Source organism: Pseudopodoces humilis, chromosome 1 (assembly GCF_049639895.1).
Source record: "Pseudopodoces humilis isolate 2021_Gansu_Grassland_sample_001 chromosome 1, ASM4963989v1, whole genome shotgun sequence".
In the NCBI taxonomy this organism is placed as follows: domain Eukaryota; kingdom Metazoa; phylum Chordata; class Aves; order Passeriformes; family Paridae; genus Pseudopodoces; species Pseudopodoces humilis.
The window spans coordinates 21,087,263-21,110,615 of NC_142200.1; the positions used below are offsets into that span (position 1 = coordinate 21,087,263).

The following is a 23,353-nucleotide window of genomic DNA, read 5'->3' on the forward strand; positions in this document are numbered from 1 at the left end:
TAAAATTTCTGAACACGTTTTTCCTTTCTTTTTCTAAATACTTTCCTTTCCTTTCTAATTACTTATGTTTCATGAAACTCACATCTAATCAGTAAAAAAACCAAAATATTTATTTAAGCAACTAAATTTACCAAATCTTTCTGATATCTTTTAATACAGTTATATATTTTGATTCCTCCTTCATTTAAAACATTTGTAGATCCCACTCCCCTTGCATTGTTCCTTCTGTAGGTGCAGACACCACAGCTGTTAAAATACCACTCGGGTGCTAAGATAGCTTCACCACATCCCAACAGGGTGTATAAACCACCCAAAGACACCTAAATAAGTATTGAACTGGTCTTGCCTCATCATCCCTGAGTATTTAATGAAAATAGCTGTGCCACATGCTAAAGCACATAATTTCATTATACATTGCATTGTACTTTAAAAATAGCAGATCCCTTTACTTAAGACAGAATTGTCTTGCTAAAGGTGACAATTTAATGCTTAGCTCCCACAAGATGTATAGTTTCCATATTACCTTTGAAAGTTTTTTAGTCATTGTTAAAAATGCAAAATTGTAAACAACATTATTTTAACAATGTAATAAACATGTTGACAGAATTCTTGTAAGATTATTTAAATATTAGCTTTCATCACGTAAGCACAAATGAAAGCAACTATATTTTGCATGTAGTTACTTCTTTCAGCATGTTAAATTTGATAGAAATCAATTTAATATAATTTAAACATTGTTAGCAGAAGAACAAAATCTCTTTCTTAAATAAACACGATATGTAGTTTAAATGGTAGAAAACTGAACGCTTTGAAAATTAAATTATTAAAAAAACCTGGTAAATTAATTTGCTATAAAAACTGAAACAAACAGAATAAGAGAAAGTATTCCAAATCAGTTTTCTTGATGAAAATAAATCAGACCACCCAGAACTTTCACTACCATAAAATAATTCCATAGACTCACAGATAAAGAGGCCAATGCCATAACACAAAGTTCTTCAAGGATAATTATCAACTGTTGCATTATCATAATTAGAGAAACAATTTTATAAGGCTGCATAAAGATATACTGCAGTAATACCAAGTACTTAAATCCCTAAGTAGATATCAGAATTACACTAAAAAATGCAGCATTTTCCACTGGCTTTTATATATTTGGGTTTCAAACGTACTGTGTGTGCTCACTTCTAATAAAAACGAATCCCACTGACTTCAGTGATGTGTTGTTATGTACAAGGTTGTGAACCATCACCCCTTGTTCCCTTATCTACTAAAAAATGGCAACTATTACTAAAGGATAAAGTGGAAATAACAAGTTACATAATTAATATAAGCAAGAAATATATTCTGTACAAAAAAAATATAAATTAGATGACAAGATATTAATTTAAGGGTTTTTCTTCTTTTTTTGCTGGCATTTATTAGTGAAAGTTCTGTATTCAAAATTTTAAAAAAAGATTCTTACAGAGGGAAAGAAGCCAGAGAAGTTGCTGAAAGGATCCTGCTTGCTGATAGGTCGAACCAACAAGGTACGTCTGTTCAGCTTGTCAGTACAGGAAAGGAACACACCTCCATATTCCCCCAGAGACCAAGAATCTTCCCCAAGGCTTGAGGTAATGAATGAGGCATGGAAGATAGGAAGAAACAAAAAAGAAACAAAAATAGTTGGTATAAGCAAAAAAAAAAATTGTTTACATTTAGCTTGCATGTTTTGCTGTAACTTCAAGATAAACCTATGCCCTAACTTCAAGATAAACCTTTTCCTAAAAAGGCTGAAATTCAATCAGATCAAATGAAAAAGGAGATTAAAAAAGGTAACTGCAAAATTTTATGTGAAAGGACAACCTACAGCAAGCGGTCAAGACACATGAGAATAAAAGTAAAATCCTGCATGTAGAAAAGAGACTTACCCTGGATTTTCAGCAGACAGCTTTAATAGAACAAGGAGGAGAAAGATTACAAGAACAAAGATGCTCTGAATGTAAAGCTGTACTCATATGTTACAAAATCAGTATTATTTAGAAAAAAATATCTTTTAAGTGTTAAAATGTGCCTTGTACTACAGTTCTTGTAATCATTCTTTTTAACATACAGGAGAACAAAGTAATTTGCTTAAGAAGAGTTATTCAGGAAAGCACCTTAGTTTACTACAGAAATCTCACCAAAAGTTTTTCTCTGCATTGTAGAAAAATTCCTTCAAAATGTCCTGACTGCCAATCTCCCCCTGGCCTGGAAGACAGAAAGTTCACCTAGTCTACTCTCTGCTTTTGGTTTTAGTCCACAGAGACTAACACACAGGAAAGGTACTCCAAATAGATTAGAAACTGTAAATGAGAACAGCGACAATTTGGCAAGTGGAGTAAGTTTTGAATTTGTTGGGGTTTTTAAACTTTGCTTGTTTTCCCCAAAGTTTGTCAAGAGGAGCTGGCTACTGGGATTTCAGAGAATCATAGAATATCTTGGGTTGGAAGAGACCCACAAGGATCATCAACTCCCAACCCTGCTCAGCATCATCCCCAAGAGTCACACCATGTGCCCAAGAGGATTGTCCAAATGCTTCTTCAACCCCATCAGGCTGATGCTGTGATCACTTCCCTGGAGAGCTGTTCCAGTGCCCAACCAGCCTCAGGGTGAAGAAGCTTTTTCTGATATCCGACCTAAACCTTCCCTGGTACAACTTCAGGCCATTCCCTTGGGTCCTGTCACTGGTCACCAGTGAGAGGGGATCAGTGTCTGCCCCTCCTCTTCCCCTCATGAGGAAGCTGTAGACAGTAATGAGGTCTCTCCTCTCAGGGTCCTCTACTCAGACCAAGTAACCTCAGACCCTGCTCACATGGCTTCCCTTCAAGGCCCTTCACCTTCTTTGTTGCCCTCCTTTGGATGCTCTCTAGTAGTTTAACAACTTTCTTATACTGTAGTGCCCAAAACTGCACACAACATTCAAGGTGAGGCTGCCCCAGAGCAGAGCAGAGCAGAGCAGAGCAGGACAATCCCCTCTCTTGTCTGGCTGGTGATGCTGTGCCTGATGCATCCCAGGACATACTCCACACTCCTGCATTGTGACAGGATTTTAAAACATTTAAAAAAAAAACAACGTATAAAATTTAATTAGCAAATATTATATATATGAACAATAACTGCATTTGTAACTCAGGCAAAAAGACATGGAAAGATTTTAAAGACAGCTCATCAGGAATAAAATCTTAAAGAAATGATGGTAACCTTGCTAAATTGATACAAAATCTCCTTCCTTTTGTACATAGGGAAAAATAAGCATTCAATAAGACCTTGCAGACATTGTTTCCTGAGTCAAAATTATTTTTGCTCCTATATATTTTAGTTTTTCTCAATAGTAAGCTTTTAACTACATTTTTCCTCTCAAGGAGTAACAAACTGTTCTATTTTCTCTTAATGCCTTAATTCATAATGGAATTTGTTGATCTGTTATGGCAAATGTTACCCTCTCTGATCAAAGACTAGAAGGTTCTCTCTCTGTCAAGGCTGGTGAGTTGACGGCCAACACAAACTAGAAGATGGCACATGCAGTCAGTCTACAGAGCCATGTGCCTGAGTGTTAAGTGACACAGTCATGTTGGTGTAGCATACACAGACAGCAGGACTTGTGAAGCTGGAAGGCAGACTAGGCCTAGCTACCAGCCCTGAATACACATGGTATTGGTGATGTACTGCTTGAGATCAATTACTGAGGTTTTACTCAGGTGTCTGCACAACACTGTGCCATGTGACACAACAGAGATCACCAGCTTAGCTCTCTTCATCACAAATTTAACTCCTGCTTTGACACACCAACAGATGTTTCTGAAAAACGGAGTTGTTTCTCTTTAATGTGTAAGAGTAACATAGCATAAATCATTAAATAATGGTACATCGTGACACATCATGAACCAATATTTCAGGAATTTCCCATTCTAAAGTTAAGCTAAATTGAATTATTTTGGTCTAATGGATCAAGAAAGCAGTAAGTGTGAAAAAAACACTGTCTAAAATTTGCAGTGATTTCTATGTTTCTTTGGAATTAGATCTAATTCTGAGGAAACAGAATCGTGATTTTTATTACTTAAAAGGTTAAAATAATTTAAATTAAATTGAATATCTACCTTAAATAAATTAAGAATTAAGAAGAAAAAAAAACCCAAAACATCACCTGCCTTTATCTTTCAGCCTGAAATTAAAGCATCACAACTCACAAGAATTACCTGTTTCTGTAATGGTCAATATTGAAGCTTTCTATTTTACATTTGATTTTGGTATAGACATCCTGCATATCCACTGAGGCACTGAGATCCTCTAATTCACTGACAATACAGACTTCTGCAATAGTAAAAAAAAAATAAAAATTATTAGTTATTAATATGAAACTTGAAGGATTTTAAGCAAGAAATATATCTGAGACACCACACTTCATAAATAGGATGATGCTACTTCTACTCAGAGTTTTCTCATAAAGCACTTTTCAAATGTTACGCTAGAATCCAAACCTCTTTATACAAATGTATTGTGAAACACATATATGGGGTTTCTAGTTTAGGTATTTATAGCATAATTCCTAGGGGAAAAAATGAAAAAAAAAAAATTGCCAATTTTGTTATTTAAAATACAGCTCCAACCCATTACTTCTGTGTTATAGTGTTCAGTTATGTTGATACAAGCTCTGAATAGCTAATAGTGTGCTGTAAAATAGGCTGTGCTGATTGGAATTTAGAACAGTATGTTAGGCAGAAAAAATGCAGAATACCTGTGCCATTATTTCTAGGATCAGGAGCAAACAATTTTACAGTAATTTTTGGCAACATCCACTGCATCCATAGGCTGACACGTCCACTTGAGACTCCAATATTACTTGTTGTTTGTTCCAACGTAATGGAGTCTGAGAATGGAGAATCATCACCACCCTGAAGAGAATCACCCTATGAAACAAAACCAATAGCTGAGGAAAAAATAAGTATTCACCAAAAAAAAAAAAGTATTCACCTTCATAAAGTATTCTGGGTTTTTTCCTATCTCAACTGATATGGATGCACAAACTACAATACAGAAATACAGATTCCCAAATATTATATTTGAATTAAGCCATTCATAACATCAGGAAAAGATAAACAAAATATTTTTCCATTTTCTTTGATAGAGATAACAGACTTTGGTGAGGAATAAATGGTAAAACTGTAAGGGCTTATGACAGGTTTCCTTGGCATAGCACACTTGCCTTATTCCTTATTAACTCTACACTATGGAAACACTATCATCCATTTAAAATAAAGGCTAATAGGAATATTTGGAGATGCAATAGGAAAAGGGATATGGAGGTTTGCACATATCTGAAAGGCAAAGGAAGGGTCCCTGGAAGTACCAAATGGAGAGCCACCCAGTAAGGCTATAACACCTACACTATGTACACTCTGCATTTGGGTTATTTCTTTCCCACTTGTATGTGCTTCCCTGTGATTTATTGGAAAAAAGATTTCAGAAAATATTAGCTTTTTGTAAGAATTGGAAATATTTTATTTGCCACTTTCTAAATACTTCTGTTGTTTAAAAAAAGATTGTCACTTGTAATATTCTTAAATGAAATGTTGACAAATGAGCTTGTAGAAGCTTGTGTGCCATCAACAATCTCCGTTCCTTCCCTAAAATTTTAAGGCCTCAACAAAGATGACACAAAGATTAATGTTTTTAGGAGAAGATGATGACAAATGAAAGCTATATTGGAAATTCTGTTATGTGGGCTTATTACAGCAATGCAGTTCTGAGTATTTACCAGCCAAAGGACCTCATCCTGCTCTTTTGCTGGATCTTGCAGAGAGGGAAAGAAAGATGCAAACATATAACTGCTCATCAGCCCTCAGTGTTTACAGCCTATTAAATTGAATGCAAGGGACACATAAGTCACTAATGTCATCCAGAAGCTACTGAATATTCAGGAGCATCTCTGCTTGTAACTCCACCATGTGTTGCAAGTTTTCTTCATTCAAGCACAAAGAAAGGAAAAAGGTTTAGTCACTTTGATCCACTAAAACCAAGTTGTTTCTAAGATTAACAGACCAATAAACACCCAAAGTCCTATCTTTCATTGAAGGTTTGTGGGATCAGGCATTGTAAATTATGATGAACAACGTGTTTGAGATTTATCTAATTAAAAGCCAAGATTATTTCTATGCAAGACACCCCAGAAGGCAGATCTACACAGTAAGCACTACAACTACTGAAATCATTTTAACTTGTCAGACAAGATTCAGAATGCACTCATTTTGACTTCAGATGTCCAGGAAAGCTTGTTTTCAGAAGCAAAATTAAAATCTGACAGTACTTGCCTCATTCTTCAGTCCAAGGCTGGAAAATCCAAGTATGGAAGTTCTGTTACCAATCTATTTTCTGGATGGGTAGGACCTAGCCCAAACCTAATGACATAGCTCATATGGAAGCATTTATGTTGACAAATCACATTTTCATTCAACTCAGGCCTACAATTTAATTACAGGTTTTCTAAACTATAAGAGAACACAGAGAGAAACAGCAAAGGTACTTTATCTGCATGTAGTAACCTTTACCCCTGAAAAGCTCAGTGATACCTCAATTGAGAAGAAACCATCTACGTTGTCAATAGCTGACACAGAGAAGTTAGCATTCCAGATACTCATTCGTATGAGGAAGGGAAAGCTTGTGCAACTAACCAATGTGTGTTTCTAGAAAATAACACCTAAACATGAGACTACAATTCCTGGACCAGCTCAACAGATCTAATATGAAGTGTTGCAATGAAAGTTATGATCCAGTTCACTTTCAATCATCTATAGTGACAATGACATTGTGTTAATCAAAATGCATGAAAGAAAACAAGTATATTTCTATTTCTTTTTATATTTCTTATATAAAGCATTATTGCTCACAGCTCTGAACAGATTAACTGGAGAGCCATAGGTGACCATCTTTTGAAAAACTGTTAGATTCCAGAGGTCCAAAAAGCATTTGCTCTGTATCACGCTCTAAGTAAGCTAACTTCCTTACACAATCCCACCTGAAATCTCTCTCCAAGTCACAGATTTAGCACGACCCTCTTGCTTTTAGTGTTTTGTTTACTTGTCCTCTTCTGTTTTATTCTTACTCTATCAGCAAATTTAATTATTAAATACAGCAGGGCCTGTCTCCTGCTATGTATCTAATAATATTTAATGCCTACCACAGCAGGACATCTCATTGGAGAAACCTCAAATAGCTCATTTCATTATGATGTATCTAACTCCCAGATCAGAGTTCAAAAAAAGTGTGGTAGAACCTGCTAAATAACATGCTCAGGGCAGAGATTAACTCCTTTCTCACAAACTGTGACTCGTATTTCCTATTTGCTTCTTGAGCAAAATCATTCCTGCCTCTTGCTTTTTTTGTCCAGATTCACATCTCTTAACATTATTTGCTAACCATGTCCTTCCAAGATATTTCCTACTGTCTCCACAAAGAGCTCTACTCTCTCCAGTGTCACTGAATTATCCTATGAGGCAGCACTGACAGTGACATGAGAGTAAATATCTTTTCAACACTGTAAACAAAATTCAGTTTTCTTCAAGGATGCCAGCACCTGTCCTTGGAACGAAAAGGTATGGGGAAAACAACCTTGGAGAGTGTCAGGCCTGCAAGGTCCCCAGCATCAGAAAGGATGTAGGCAGAGCAGCCACTTCTCCAGTGCTAACCAGTGTTAGACCTTACTGCTTCTCCTGAAATGGCAGGCTCCAGTAAAAAGACAGTGACATAACCCAGCCATTTTGCTCTCCTCAACTATCCCTGTCAACCCTCTGCAAACACTAGCCTGCCTTCTTTCAACTACCCTGCTCACCTGAAAAGCAATGAAAGGTAGGACTGAAAAATGGATCCTTCCAAAACCACAATGCTTTAAGAATTCTATCTTCCATTTTAAAGAGTCTTTATTTGCAAAGTCCTCATTCTCTGAGGACATCAGAGAAGTCTCAACCTATTTCATGACTTGAGATTTCATGCCATGAGAATGGCATTAGCTCTGATCCTTTCAATTTCTGACAATAAATTCCTTTCTATTTGTTTCTTTTGTATAGCATCCATACAGCCCCTTTGACACTCTGCCTTTCAATAACTTCCCACACCTTTGTAATTTGCTTTTGAATGATTGCCCTAAAAGATGATGCTTCAGTGTTGGAGTTGAGCTGTGTCTGAGATGACCCTTCTCATCAAACCTAACATGCTCCAAAAAGATGGTAGAGTCAACAGTACTTTGGGCAGATCCTTTCAGCAGGGCAGATCTGAAGGAAGGAGCCAGCCAAAGAGAATTTCCCTGTGCTGAGATCTTCAGATGGATTTTGCAAAGTACTAAGAAATAAAAGCCAGTACATGTTTATTTACAGTTCAAGCCAATGTTCTTGACAATGCTGATGCTCTGTGGACCCATTTGTGGCTCTCTATTCCTTGCATTCTATAAAAAGTAAATTTTTTTATTTTCTTTTTTAATCTGAAGAATTTTTCAACTTCTGTTTGTACTATAAACACTCTTCATTTTGCCAAACTGTAACTTACAAACTGTGATGGAATGGGTGGGAATGAGAGACGGTCTCCTTCTCATATTCAACACACCCCCTCCCCCCCCCAACATGCTCCAAATGGATTTTGAATGAAAATCAACTTTGTCCTAAAATTTTGGCAGGTCTCTACATTTCTGATAGTTGAAAAAGAAGAAAACAATAGCTGATTAAACTTAAAGGGGTACACTTGACAGCAAATATGTATTGCCACCATGGTAATTTCTGAATTTTATAACTGGGTTCTTTTCTTCCTGTAATTTAATGTTTTCAGCTGTTTCATGCATTTTTTAGGGCTTTTTTTTTCACAGAGCTATTTTTATTTAGTGGTTTGAGTACAAAGATAACTTTACTCTGAAGAAAAGTCACACTGTAATTTTCCCACACTTCTTCAGGATTATTTTTCTGAAGATAATAAATTATGTACAACGCCTATCAGAGAATCATTCAGTTGATAATTTTGGCACAAGCTTACTTAAACAGTATTTGTGAGATTACTGAAGAATTGCATTTACCCTAGAGTTACAGATACCAACCCAGATGTATCATTAGAAACTGGACCCATAATTTCCAGGGTTTGGAATTCCTTCTACCACAGAGCCTGAAAATCCTACCACGGGCCTTAACTCACTTGGGCTTCATCTCACCCTACAGTTCTGTACTTGGGCTACTGCATTCCCACCAGTATTCCAGGTCACTTGCCCATACTCCCCCTTGGACTGGCAGCAGCTCAGTGTAGCTAAAACTACAGTTGCGGTCAGCAATGATCTCTTGATGGCAGTCATGGCAGCTGCAGGGCTTGTCAAACATCCCCAGCTGCTCAACACCCTGGCCCTGTCAGAGGTGACACGATGCTGCCTCTGCCTACTTCAGCACTTTAACTTCAACATACTACCTACATTTTTTTTGTAATGAAACTGTGTAAACAGTTGAATTGGCCCATTCCCTTTGTCAGTGGCAGATGCTCCTCTGAAGGCATGTTAATAACATGTTGTATGACTGTCCTTTGGGAGGCAAAAAAATGGAAGTGATTGCATTTCTTCTTAGTCTTCTGTTCATGGTACTGTAACCACAACGATTAGGCAGAGTCAAAGGCCCTGAAAAACTGATGGTCTGCAGTAGCAGACATTATTTTTTCCCCGCAAATAAGCTCAAATTCACAGTAATTCTTTGCAGTAAAAAACTAATAAACTGAAGTGAGAAGAAAGACTGTGCTCTTGTTTCTCATGAAGTTGCAATTTTAATTTTGGATTTTCAGCACCCAGCATGTTATTGTTAAATATGTTTATGCATTACTTCTCTGCTCCGTTTCCAGATCTACTGAAAAATCAAGCCAGAGTCAGAAACCCTCAACTATTTTCCCACAACTTCTCATGCCAAGTCCTAAAATACACAATTTAATTCTTTTACCAATTGTTGCAAATTGACCAATATACTGAGTTTATTTTCTTACCAGAATTTATCTTTGTTCATCAGGAAGATCCAAACATATGAGGCCTTCATCCTTGGCCTGCATAAAGCTCAGGGATGATCACAGTTTGGCCACACTAATGCTATGCCTTATCAAAATAACTTCTACATTCTTGCTCAATCACTAAGTTTCCCCAAGGACTAAACACTTCTACCACTGTTTGTACTTAAGTAAACAGTAACAAGTGGCCTGTTGTAGTCTGTACTACCTTACCTTTTCCAAGGCAGGGATGGTAAAAATGATTAACTGTTTCCAGCCTCCAGTATTTAAGCCTCTCACTCATGCTTCCCTGTCCTACCACCACTCAGGCTAAAAGTCAGCATGACTAGGTAGCTTTATCCACATCAGACCGTGCTGCTCACATCAAGTTGTCAGCAAGAAAAGAATTAGACACAGCTTAAAATATAAATCATTCACAAATCACATAAACAAATTACCTTTTTTTTTTTTTTTGCTATTTGATACAAATAGTTGTGCAAGTTTACTTTCTTCTTTTATAGCTATCCTGTTGCAGCTGAAAGAAGCTTTAAAAATAATCATGTGTCTCCCACAGAGCAAAACACAGTAACTATTAAATCTCTAAACTTAAAAAATCCCACAGATATAGCAGAAAAGCTGTTTTTGTTTGACAGATTTCAAGGTTCAGAACTACAGAAATATATAAACAAAATACAGAGTCTGATAAAAAACAAGCTTCTGGAAAATTTCCCAAGTCAAACCTACAGAAATATATATTATTATTTAATCACTCAATTCTAATATTGTCTCTTGTTCACTAATTCACTAAATTTCATTTAGATAATTTAGAATTTTTAGGAGAAGCAATTTTCTAGCTAGTGTATAACATCTGTTGAGAATTCAAAGAAAATTAAATAGATGATGAAGAACACTTTACGAAAGGGTAGGATATGAACACTGAACTTTGACCCGTATTACCAAAACAATCTTGGCAACATATGGATTAAAACAATTACCAAATAGTTTCAATTAATGCCCTAAGTACAACATGTATTCCAAACACTGCTGTCTCTATAGATGATCAAAACCAAATTGTTATTTATAAAGCTGGTGGTCTCCTGACAGTAATAAGAATTTAATTTGATGTGAGGGATAAGCCACTATTTTTGTGACCATATTGTTTTCTTAATATTATTGCTTACCTTCAGTTCTGTATCCAAAGCAGTTTTTTTCACAATTGAAATCATGCACACATAGATATACACCAAAACCAAGGCTATTCAAATAATCTAGAAACATTTTAGTGAAACAACTTAAGAACTGAAACTCTAGCTCAAACACCTTTTAATGTCAGCTGCCTCTTTGGTGGGTGTGGGGGGGTGTGTATATGATGCATATAAAAATTAGGCACTAGCAATCATCATCTCATTTTCTCCAAACTTGGGAATTAATATAAATGATACACAGGGCTAAACCAATCCTGGCCAAATGTTGAATATGTATTGCACTCAGAATCCCAATTATTTTATCACTGCCTATGTTCCAGAACTGTTCTAGGAGGTGTCCCTAAAGTTGATGAGGTTATTCTGAGACTAAAAGCCAGTCATCCAGAAAAGTCTCTCCACATTCTAATAGAGTTATGTTAAAAACAAAGCACTGCATACATGTGACACCTTGGTATACCTTCAATTAATCTGATGCATTTCTGACACTCTGTCTTGGAGTACAAACAAGGTCAACTCACTATTTTAACTTGTGAACCTGACAGGGGCACTAAGAAAACCATAAATACTATGCCTGCACAGTTGCACAGCTTCCTGGGACCACCCATTCTACTCTATACCAGCTACCTGTGACTTATGGCTAATGATACTCATAGGTGAAGTTTAACACGGCATTCATGCTGATAAAAGAATTAGCCTGCTTTCCTCAGTATGGCACAGGACTCCTCCCCCTGCCTCCAACATTTTACAGTCTCAGGTAAATACAGACATTATGATCAGGTACCAGATTTCTCCAGGCAGTTACACGGTGTTGTAAATTAAGGAAGCAGAAATACATAAATCTTAGATCTGAAGATGCATACCCAAATGCTTATGTGACAGAGCTACAAAAGCACTCTGAGACATGGACAGCTGAGACAGGGGAATGGACTGAGCTCCAGGAGTTCAGTTCATAGATGGCAGTGGTTCAACAGTGGCCGGAAGGAGGTGGGGTGAGCACACAGCTGGGTACAATGCCAACCTTGGAAGCCTTCACAGCCCAGTACCTCTCCTGGTTGCCAATGCAATCTACACACAGCAGCTCTCTACTGAGCCAGGCATCAGAGTGACTGGCTGACTACTTGGAACGGCTCACAAGCGGCACAGTATCCCAGGTATTTTCAAAACAACGCTTACTATTCTACTAATTCTGGACTTAAAAAACAGCTTCTTGACCAGAACACACTAACCACAGCTTTATGACAAGAGATAATATGCATCCACTTCAAAGAGAAACAATACAAAAAACAATAAATATAGGTGCAATACATCAATGGGTCTCTTTTGTTCCACCAAAGTGAGTAATAAAGTATTCTTCATTAATTTACTGGGGCAAGGCTACTTTCCACCTGGACTCTACTATTTTTGATTTTTCTGATTCTTCCTTGACTGCACACCACTACATTTTGTAGGTAAGAACTCACACAACACATTTTTTTATGAAATGAAAATACCTCTGTAGTAGTTCCAATGTCAGCAGATGGACTGTATGTGCTGGTATCTGGTGGAATGGTACCAATGCTACTTTTAACTGGAGAACTAGGAGGAACAGGCCCTGTAATGGTTTCAGTATAGACAGAAGATACAGACTGATATAGAACTCCTTTCCTCTGAATTTTATTCCAAACTTTACTTGTGATCTCAGCCAGTTCATACAGAAGCTGCACCTGAAGGAAAAAATAAAAATTTTAGCGTGAAGCTTTTCTTAATGAGGTGAAGAAAAAATCAGCAAAGTCCTCCACTGAGAGTTATAATATAGCAGAACTGAACTCCTCACCATTTATAATGTTCTAATAAGCAGCTACATTGCAAATAAAGTAATTAGTATCAGTTACAGAATGGTGACTTTGATAAAAATTACCTGTTCTTTGTGTAAACATGTGATACATAGCTCAAAAAACATAAGCAATAACATGGTCTTGTATAACTTTTACTAACATAAAATTCAACAAGCAAAAGTAATTTATTATATATTTCATCTGTATAGATATGGTCTCTAGGAGAAGGCAAATGTAAACTTCCCAAAATATTAACAATGCAAAATTAATCATTCAGATTGTATTAAAATATTGATCCCATGCAGCATGTGAAACTCATCTAGCTTTGGAAGAACACTCACTACCAAACTCAAAAGTCTCCTGGCATATGTCATTCCAATATTCAGAAACACACTGTTTAACTTGCACATTGTTTGACTCAGTTCTAAGATATTTACACAAGTTTTTGTAAATAGGCATTAATCATGGAATTTGTATGACAACATATTGGAACATACTGTATAAAAAAAGGTCAGTGAAAACTGAAAATAATATATAAGCAGATTCACAGCTGGATACCATACCCAACTTGCCATTATAAAAAATTGGAATTCTCATATTTATAAGAACTTTAAGCCTCAGGACACTTCTGCTCTACAAAGCTGGCTTCTTATGTGGGCAGAACAGATGCAGAAAAACACTGCTGTCAATCTATATTTGATATAAAACAGTGCTTGATTTTGTGCGTGAGAATGTGTGATGAAGTCTCCAAGTAAATGGTGCAGTCCTTTCTCAAGAGGTGAAATGCTGAAATTTTATAAAAACCTTCTTAATTCATCTTGGATTTGCTTTTGAAGTTTCAAGGTTTACACAGAGCAGGTCATATAATCTTTTGACAGAATTTTCCTTAGAGGAGATAAACTTCACAGTACATTTTTTTCCTTCATACACAGAGCAATCTACAGCCAAACAACTCTGGCTGTGATGAAAAGCTCTTTCAGTTATGCTCTAAAAGTATTTTGCGTCTGTAGCACTCTGATAGGCACTAGCAATCTTTAAATTACCAAATTCAAATTTCTATGTTTTCCCAAGTCTTTTCCATGTAGTGCAGGAAGCCCAACTAATGTCCTAATGTAACTAATTAATGTAATGTCCACCCAATTGATTGACTAATATAACATAAACTGGTGTTGACACTTTGCTGGCAAAAGTATCTCTAGAAATTTAATAGGATACAGGCAGATATCCAAATCATACATGCTTGCCATTTCCCCATGTCCCAATTTTTTTACAAGAAACCAAAGGACAACTTAAGCTATATTTGTTTCAATGAAGCAGGGCTTTCAGAAAATTATTTATGCTACTGTTCCGAAAGGCACAAAGTAATGCAAAAGAAGGAACTTGTGTTTACATATATGCTCATATACAAGGTGAAGAGGTTTTTCATCAGTTAATCCAACTCTGAAAGGTTGAAATCTTACTGGAGTTGCAGTAGTCATAATCATTAAAGCTAACAATTACTTATCTTGTCAGGGAGACATTTTAAAATTGCTCAGGCTAGAATTTTTCCAGCCACTCTGAAATAGTGGCTATTTCAGTCAGCAACAGGCATGTCTCAAACATCACAAGCAACCAGCCAACCAAGCAGTGTGATCAAAATACTCTATCCCGCTCTGAAACTAGGGACAAAGTAAGTTCAGCAAACAAAAAGGCACACTTTCATTAGAGGGAGATGATTTTCACAGAGTTATGTTAAAAGGTAAAAAATGCCAAAATGACTCACAACAAAGCCTCATTAAAACAAAATGATGGCATGCGTCTACATGTAAATAAAATTTCAAAACTTCAGATAAAGTCACACCTTTGGTTATTTTTAACACACCTTATTTCATTCCATTGTTTGTTACTAAATAAAATGGAAGGATTCCTTTTTCTCTTGTTGGTTGCATGTTTTCAAATGTATAGGCTCAATATTTTACAAATGTATTTCTGATTATATGAGAAGGGCTAGTGTAAGTGTAAGGCCTCCCTCCTTTCTAAGTATTTTTAAGCATATATATTAATTATTTTTAGAACACACTATTTAAGAGAAGAAAAATGGAAGGACAAAAAGGATAGCTGCCAGTATTTGTTAAAAAAGGCTTCCCCCTCTTACTGCTTCTACTCCCTCCTCAGCAAAACCACACATAACTCAATAAGAACCCACTAACTACTTGGCAAAATCTGTAAAGCTCAAAATGTTACAGCATTTTAGACTTCAAAAATAACACATTACTACAAAATTGAAAACTACAACCAAAGACAACATCCTGGCAATTTTGCACACTGGAAGTATCTACTTTATTTACGATCATCAGAACATGGCTTTATATGAAATCATAACAGTCATATAAATATAATACTTCACCTTTGCTACCATTTAACAAATTCACCAAATTTCACCTAGTTTAAGGCTGTCATCTACAGAAAAATTACAGCCTGTCATTGTATGGAATCAAATTTCATACTGTGAATTTATAACTATGAAATGCTGTTTATGGAACTGTATTTTACATCTTCTATCCTTCCACATCTGGTTAAAGAAGACTGATTGCCTTTCTTTCTTCCCTTTTGCATAAGTAAAGCAGAAAGGACAACTAAGGCTCATGTAAAGGAGAAAAGACAGTCCAAGAACCTTTAATGAACTCAAATAATTTGTCTGGGTCCTTTCAGTCAAGAGAATACTTCAGTAAATTAATAACATTACAGAGTACAAGGACACCCTTTAAGACAACAACATTTGATCTAATATTCCATACTACAGCTTCATTTTAACATTTCACTATGATCATAATACGTTTTATATGGAGCTTAGAGTTTCAATTTTAGTGGAAATATTTTCTTACAGTTTGCAAAACAAATGACTCAATTACACTTTAATAGGAATGTTTGAAAAATATCGTATTTTTCTATTTTCTATATTTCTATTTTGTTCTCAACTCACGTTTAGGTAAGACTTGCACTTATAACAATGATATTCCACTTTTAATATTATTAAACACCTACTGTATTTGAAACTACACCAAACTAAGTCCAAGTCATTAAAACACAAGGTGTACTTTCTGAAAAAATCTAAGAACACCTTTTCCTTTTAATAAACACAAATGTAGCGGCAGCTTTTGTTTACGTGTATTCATCTGTTTTTTCTTCCCTCTACTGTAGGATACCATTGCTTGCCTAAAAACCACTTTATGTTCAAAGAAATGTTAGTTCCATGAAAATGTAGCAAAAAAATTACATTAAACCACTTCAATATAAGAATCCACAGTGACAGCAGAACAGTATCATAGCATTTAATGGTACATCTGCAATTCATTTCACTCCATCAGCCAAAAGATGCATTTATGCTACAGCTACTACATTTGGAGAAGAGTTTAAATTACAGAAGTTGAGAGAGCTTCAAAGAAAATCTTAATCTAAGCACCTTGATCTTGATGGCCTATTTAAAAAAAAAAATAAGATAGAGACCCTCTTCATGAAAATGTAGATCAATCATACTTAAGTTATTTTAAATTTCCTTTCATAAATCAATTAAATGTACCAACCTGGGGGTTGGAGCATTTTATTTCAAGTGATTCTAGATCGACATGGAGGCAGACAACAAACGAGTGTCTGGAATCTGGTCCTGAAGCAAGCAGTTTCTGTGAAGTCACAGCTAAAGTAGAAGTACAGCCCATTGGTTCTACCAAATTAAGTGTCATTTGTTGTCCAAGAAGAGTATATATACTGAAATGATGCAGACTAATTGTCCATGGAAAAGCATCACCTAGTGTTTAAAAAGAAGGGAAAACAGTCAAACAATTTCTTAATAAAAAGTAGGATATAAATTTCACAAAATTAGCAAAGACCTTATTCTAAGCCACCTTAGAAGTTAGCAAGTGCAATCAACAACTGTTAAATTGATCCCAAACCCTCATAAATAGAATTCAACCATCATTGCCATGCTATAATTCAAAATCTAAACAATAGCAATATATTTTTTATATCTTCTAAAAACTGAAATCCATTGGAAATTTTAACTCCAAACTGTGAACAAACATGTACAACAGAGTCTTTAAAGAAATCTTTCTGCTTCATATAATTTTCCTGAAACTGAGGCATATTCAGAAAACACTCCCCACTTTTTTAGCATATGGGTGCAGTTCAGATTTCTTTATAATAGAAGGAGCAAAACAGCTCTTTCTATTATATACTTATATCTATTTACAGGTTGTAACACTAAAAAAGTGAATTATTTTCTTTAAAAGTCTACAGGTTGCATGTCAACACAGTGGTGCTGCAGAGCAAAGCCTGTTACAATGCTCACAGTGCAGCTCTTTCCACTGCCTCACTTAAACTTCCTAGGAACAGAATGCTGATGGATTTTCTAAAAACGAATTATTATTATGAACATACACTTAGCACTTCATTTCTTATATTCAGAAGGAAGCCTAACCAGAGAAGTTTCTGGCATCCTACCAGAATATCAGGAATAATCAGTGAGGGAATTGGCAGTGCACAGCTGAACAACAAAATGCCTACAGCTTCCATACAATCGGTTTTCTTTAGGTTGTCAACAGATGAAGCATAAAAGTTTCCAAAGCAGGATCACAGAACTATCCATATAGTTCTTTAAGGGGCCAACAGGAACTCCTTTTGGTGAAGGAAAATTTTCAACAGCTCTACCAGCTAGAGCTGAGAGGAACTGAGTGCACAGATTACATGGCTTGAAACAGAATCCCTGTGGTGGGTTGACCCTGGCTGAGTGTCTGGAGCCCACTGCAGCTGCTGTCACTCCCCTTAGTCAGCTGGACTAGGGGAGAAAATACAACAAAAGGCTGGAAGACAGGGAGAAATAATTCATCTGTTACTCTTCATGGTCAGAACAGACTCAGCTTGGAAAAATCCATCTGGCACTGGTTGGAATTGGCTCTGTGGGACATGAAAGCTTCTGGAATGCTCTCACAGAAATCAGCCCTGCAGTCCACCTCACTACCAAATCCTTGCCATGTAAACCAAATACAATCTCATGTATGATAGCCAGGTCCCAGAGAAAAAAAAATAGGCTCTGAGAGAAACACTGAATCAAAACTCAAAGAATGCTCAATAGAAGTGGGGGAAATAAGGCACTGAAAGATACGTGGATAATTCTAATTTTACCTGAAACAGATACAGGTTTTTGCTCTTCAGAGGTATAAGAACATAACAATATTTCAGGGGGCCTTTGGGGTTCTTTTGTTTAGTTTTGTTTTCTTTAAATAGTCTTGTCAGATTTCCTACTGAGGAAGTTATGCCCTTTTGTCACAACTTGAGCAACAGAGTCTGTGCCCAGCATGTTAATTTTCAATCCACCAAGACAAACTGCCTGTCCCAATGTGAAGTAACATAAAAGCAGCTGGATGTAGTGCCAGATCCAGACATAGCAGGCTGGTGAGCATCCACAAACCTTCAGGCATGCCTGAAGCAGTCTTCATCTTTGCAGGGAGAACAGAGAAGGAGAAAGAGGAGAAAAGTTCTCCTTCCCATTGGAAAATTCAGAAATTTATTTAGTATGAGGTTTTATTTTTCAAAATTTTGGCTTAAGTCATGGATAAAAAGAGTCCAAATTAATGTAATGCCTCAGATGCATTGGAGCCAGTCTTGAGAATCGGAAGAGAAAATGGTAGACAAAGGTACACTGGGCTGGGCTCCTTGGGGTCTCACGGGACAACAAAAAATTCAGTGTTTTTAAATATATGAAGAGTGTGTTTGCTGCCTAGTGTGACCCACAGTCAGTACTGTCCTGCTGAGAAATCACAACGCTAAGAAGTAGCACCAACTGTTAACTGTGATCATTTAAAGAAATTAGAAGGGTTTTGAAATGAAAAGAAAGCTTCATTCCAACATTCCATAGTCCATATTATTTTAGTAAGACTTCTATTTTTTTCTTCACAGGTGGCTTCAGCAATACATTTAGTCAAAAGTATGTATCAGAAAATTCTGTGTCTCATCCTAAGAACAAACTAAAAACTTCAATAGTTTCTTTTGAAGCTATTACATAGTAAAGAATTCAGTTCAAAGTAACTTGAAAATGTTTTGAAAAAGTTTTCAGATTTAAAGTTTTGAAGCAGTTAATTTGTGCTTTTTTCCAAGTTCAGTCAGCCAAGTAATACATAAAATAATTGTGATACATGGAAAAAATTCAAATGCAAAGTCAACTCCAATGACATGTTTCTAATTATTATATATGAACTTTGGTTTTCCCTGTGACCACCACAGTAAATTAACATCGTTAATATTTCATGGATTAAAAAGAAAGAATATCCAAGGAAAAAATCGGTGGTAGCTCTATTGGACTGCACACAATATGTACCTCAAAAGGAAAACAACGACAAAATTTTATCAATTTACAGAAACCACAGTACATTGAAAAAACACTGTAGTAAAGATACAGTGAATTTACAGCTATAAAATTCCCTCTAATTACCTCTTCTTCAGCTCCACGTACACTATGTGCCTTTTCTAGCACTTTACTGGAACTGTGCACCTTGTTTTGTTTTGTACCTATGTCTTATTTGTTTTCCAAAAGAACAGTGCCTTCATTCATTTGCAAATTTGTTTTATGAAACTATTAAAAAAATTAATCCAAACAATCTAAACATCAAAAGCAACACTGCTTGTTTATAGGATTTTTCCCATAATTTAAATAATGATTTCTTGGTAGAAAGGAAAAGTCAGCGCCACATTTAGCAGAATTTTCTCTAAATATAACCTTCCAATCTATGTATACTATTAATTTGTCACCTAAATGATGAAATTCTGAAATATTTTAAGTAAATTGGGAAAACTGTAAATGCCTTCAGTGGAACTATACCACACCCAACATCTATTATGCCAAGATTATAAAATATACACACGAAAGACACCTGCTATGGTTGAAGATTCTGGTTAATTCCTGATCTACTATTATCCTAAATCCTAATTTTTGATTTTGTAGAGCACCATCACTGATTTGTATTTGAAAATTTATTAATAAAACTATTTCAACTGCTTTGATAACTTCTTAAATTTATAAATACCACTTTCAGGTATTTGGCGGTTGACTGACCCAACCACCACACAATTTTCAAAGAACTGGCATTTATCATTTATCTGCTACTTGCAAAAAAGTCTAATTTCTTACAGAATTTTAAAATTATTTTTCCAATGTATAAATAAAAAAAAAAATTATATATGGAAGCCCTTTTTTCTGGTACTTATTGATGCACTTTGCTTCTTTGCTGGAGTTAATCACAATGCTTATAATAAGACTTCCCATATGCATGACATACAATACTGATAAATGTACTTAACTACTAATAATTGTTATGTTTGCTCTCATTTTCATGAAGTACTTATCTTTATTTTAAAAAACAGATTGCAGCTGTGGTATTTGTACACAATGTTGTGTGTACAATGCTGACAGTTCTACGAAAGAGAAATTTTCTTTGTTTAAAATTAGTAATGGTAGGAGAGAGAGATCCTGAAAGCTTTAGCATGCAGGGGCTCTGAGATCTATTCCCAGGCTTACTAGTACTATCCCTTGCAGTCCTTGAAAAGCAAACTGACTAGTCTGTTTTCATTTCCCTTTCTGTACCCACAGTGCAGGGTCTTTACATGTATTTCTAAAGCCCTCATTCTCATGGGACGTGCAATGTTTAAAAAAAAAGACACTGCAGTCACTACATGTAAGGTCAATTGTACTTCCTCCCAGTCATGCAAGAGGAAAGTAGTTCTATGTCTGCATAATCCCAGCTTCTCAAACATGAGAACTAATTTTACAAGCCATTCTCATAACAGGTAAATTAAGTACCTGACATGACAAGTACAGATGATGGCACTGAATATGAGCTCAAAATAAACCAAAATAAAGTAGATTTAGATTAGATATAAAGAAGAAATTATTCACTATGAGAGCAAGATGCTGGAAGAGGCTACAAAGAAAAGTTGGGCATGCCCCACTCCTGAAAGTGCTCACAGCCAGGCTGGAATGGGCTCTGAGTAACCTGGTCTAAAAGTAACTGGTGAAAAGTGTCCCTGCCCTTGGCAGGGCAGCTAAAAATAGATGATTTTTAAGGCTGCACACAAACCCCGCTATCAAACAGCACACTATTTTAATGTCAAATATTTATCTCAAATATAATAACTGAGAAAATAATTTCTGTAAATTTAAATGTAAACATTTTAAAAAATCTAACACAGGATGACAACTTGTGAGAAGGCCAAAATCCTGCTACTTTAAACATTTAACTGCTGTCTTCAGGTTGAAACCTATATGGCGCTTATCTCCTATTTCCCTGCAAGTCACTTATCGACAGATTATTGAGTTTCAACATATGTTAAAAAATTCTGTGAAGTGAATCTGTGTTATTTCACAAACAAAAGCCATCTTTCACATTTAAATATTTGGAATACTGTGATTCACATGACTGTCAGTATATAGCTATCCACCTGAAAATGTGAATATGATTAGCAGCAATATCAACAACAATTTTAAGACAGTTTGAATAATACTTTCTAAAAGTATTTTACTGTGTCTTACCTAAAGATCTGTATCTAACCAGTACAGTACCTTACTGTGCCTGACATAAGCAAGCATTGTTACAAAGATGAATTAATAAAATTTACTACTACGACCTGAAGAGGAACATTATTACATTAATAATTAATTAATATTACTAAAAAATCAGTAAATAAAATAACTCAAAATGTAGACTTCTAAAAACAGGAGGATTTAATCAATACTAAATATTTTCATTATTACTCTAAAACAGTGCTTTACCTATGTAAAAGTTCCCTTCATGTCTTCAACTTGTTTTCCTATTATAAGAGTTCAGATTTTTGGAAGACCACTTAGCAGTCCAGAAGTTCTGACCATAACAACATTTGTTGTCCAACTACATTTACCACATTTTAGCCTATCACTACAGGTTTTGAACTTGGAGATTATACAGATGAATTGTCAAATATTTGAAGGTAGATGTGCACAGAAAGTCACAACTCGCTGTAAGCACTTCTCTAAACATTTCAGTTCTGCTCTTCTTAGTAACTATTTTACACCAAGGGCAGCTACAAATAGGACAGAGGTCTCCCTCTTCAAAAGGTGCCAAAAGAGAGAAGGGGGAACAGGTACAAGTTGCACTGGGAGAGATTTAATATTGATATAAGGAAGTTTTTATAGTAAGAATAATCATTAACCAGAACAGACTCCTTAGAGATGTGCAGGCTTTCAGGAACAAACAAGCAGGGTGCTGGCTAATGTCATCCTGAGTCCCTTTGCCATGCAAGTTTGGACCAGGTGATCATTCAAGGTCATTTCCAACCTGGTCTTCCAGGCTCTATGATTCTGTGATTCCACTTTAACATCTTAACTAAATACTACCTCGCTGATCTGTCTGATTAATCTGTACTCTTAAGATAATAATGCAATTGAGTACCTCACTTAATTGTATTTCTTATTCAACAAGAGTTCAAAGGAATACTTCATCCTTTACATAGATAAATCCATTTATGGATTAGTTATTTCGTACGACTGAGCTACATTATGTTTGTGTAAAAGTACTTAAAATGTTCTTTTAAGCATTCATACAAACTAGACTTACCTCAGAGATGCAGCAAAGCTCTGTAAACAAATGGAAAAACCTGATTGTGGGATAGTGTATAACCTATTTTTACAGTATGTTGATATCTTGAGGTCAGTAAGTATCTGAGTAGGCTGAAATACTCCCAAACGACAGTAAGAACATGTTTCCTTTTTGTCCTCTTTTAGTCTTTCATGTAATAAGAAAAGTTTATCAGTGTATACACAGCTTTCTTAAAAGTAATAACACATCCTTGTGGAAAAGCCTTTTATTTAGATCTTCTTTATAAAAGAAGGAATGATCAAAAAAATGGTTATCAGGAAAGCATGGTTTTAATACGTATATACAAATACAATTTCTGAGAGATGGTAACATGTCTGAAGAATGACAGACTGTCCCTGAAGTCTTGTTCAAAGACAGAATCAAATTAAGAGATTTCACAATACAAGTCCATAAAAATTATTCACCTCTACAGGGGTGACTTTAATGAAGGTGACTTTAAAGCTGTGAAAAAGCTTTGAAATAATCTGTTTAAGAGGAACTCTTGGCATGGGAGAAGGCAATGGCTCCATTAGAGAATCAAAAATATCAAGATTGTGAGAACTTCTGTTTGGCATTATTCCCAGAGCAGAAAGCCACACACAAATAAACTCTTTACTATAGGCTATTTATCCCAACCAGGGGGATTCTCTTCTCTCACTAGGCTCTTTCCTTCAAATCTGGGTCTGAC

General features: G+C 35.8%; 1 protein-coding gene across 5 annotated transcripts in view; it reads right to left on the minus strand.

Moving 5' to 3' along the window:
• Positions 1-23,353, minus strand: part of VPS13B (vacuolar protein sorting 13 homolog B) — a 423,329-nt gene that overhangs the window by 178,945 nt on the left and 221,031 nt on the right. For all 5 annotated transcript variants that reach the window (XM_088065985.1, XM_088066031.1, XM_088066072.1 and 2 more), the window contains exons 24-28: positions 16,591-16,811; positions 12,704-12,916; positions 4,757-4,928; positions 4,218-4,332; positions 1,466-1,607 (exon numbers count right to left, since the gene is read on the minus strand). In XM_088065985.1, the coding sequence (XP_087922111.1) occupies positions 1,466-1,607; positions 4,218-4,332; positions 4,757-4,928; positions 12,704-12,916; positions 16,591-16,811 (863 nt within the window). The remainder of the gene's footprint in view (positions 1-1,465; positions 1,608-4,217; positions 4,333-4,756; positions 4,929-12,703; positions 12,917-16,590; positions 16,812-23,353) is intronic.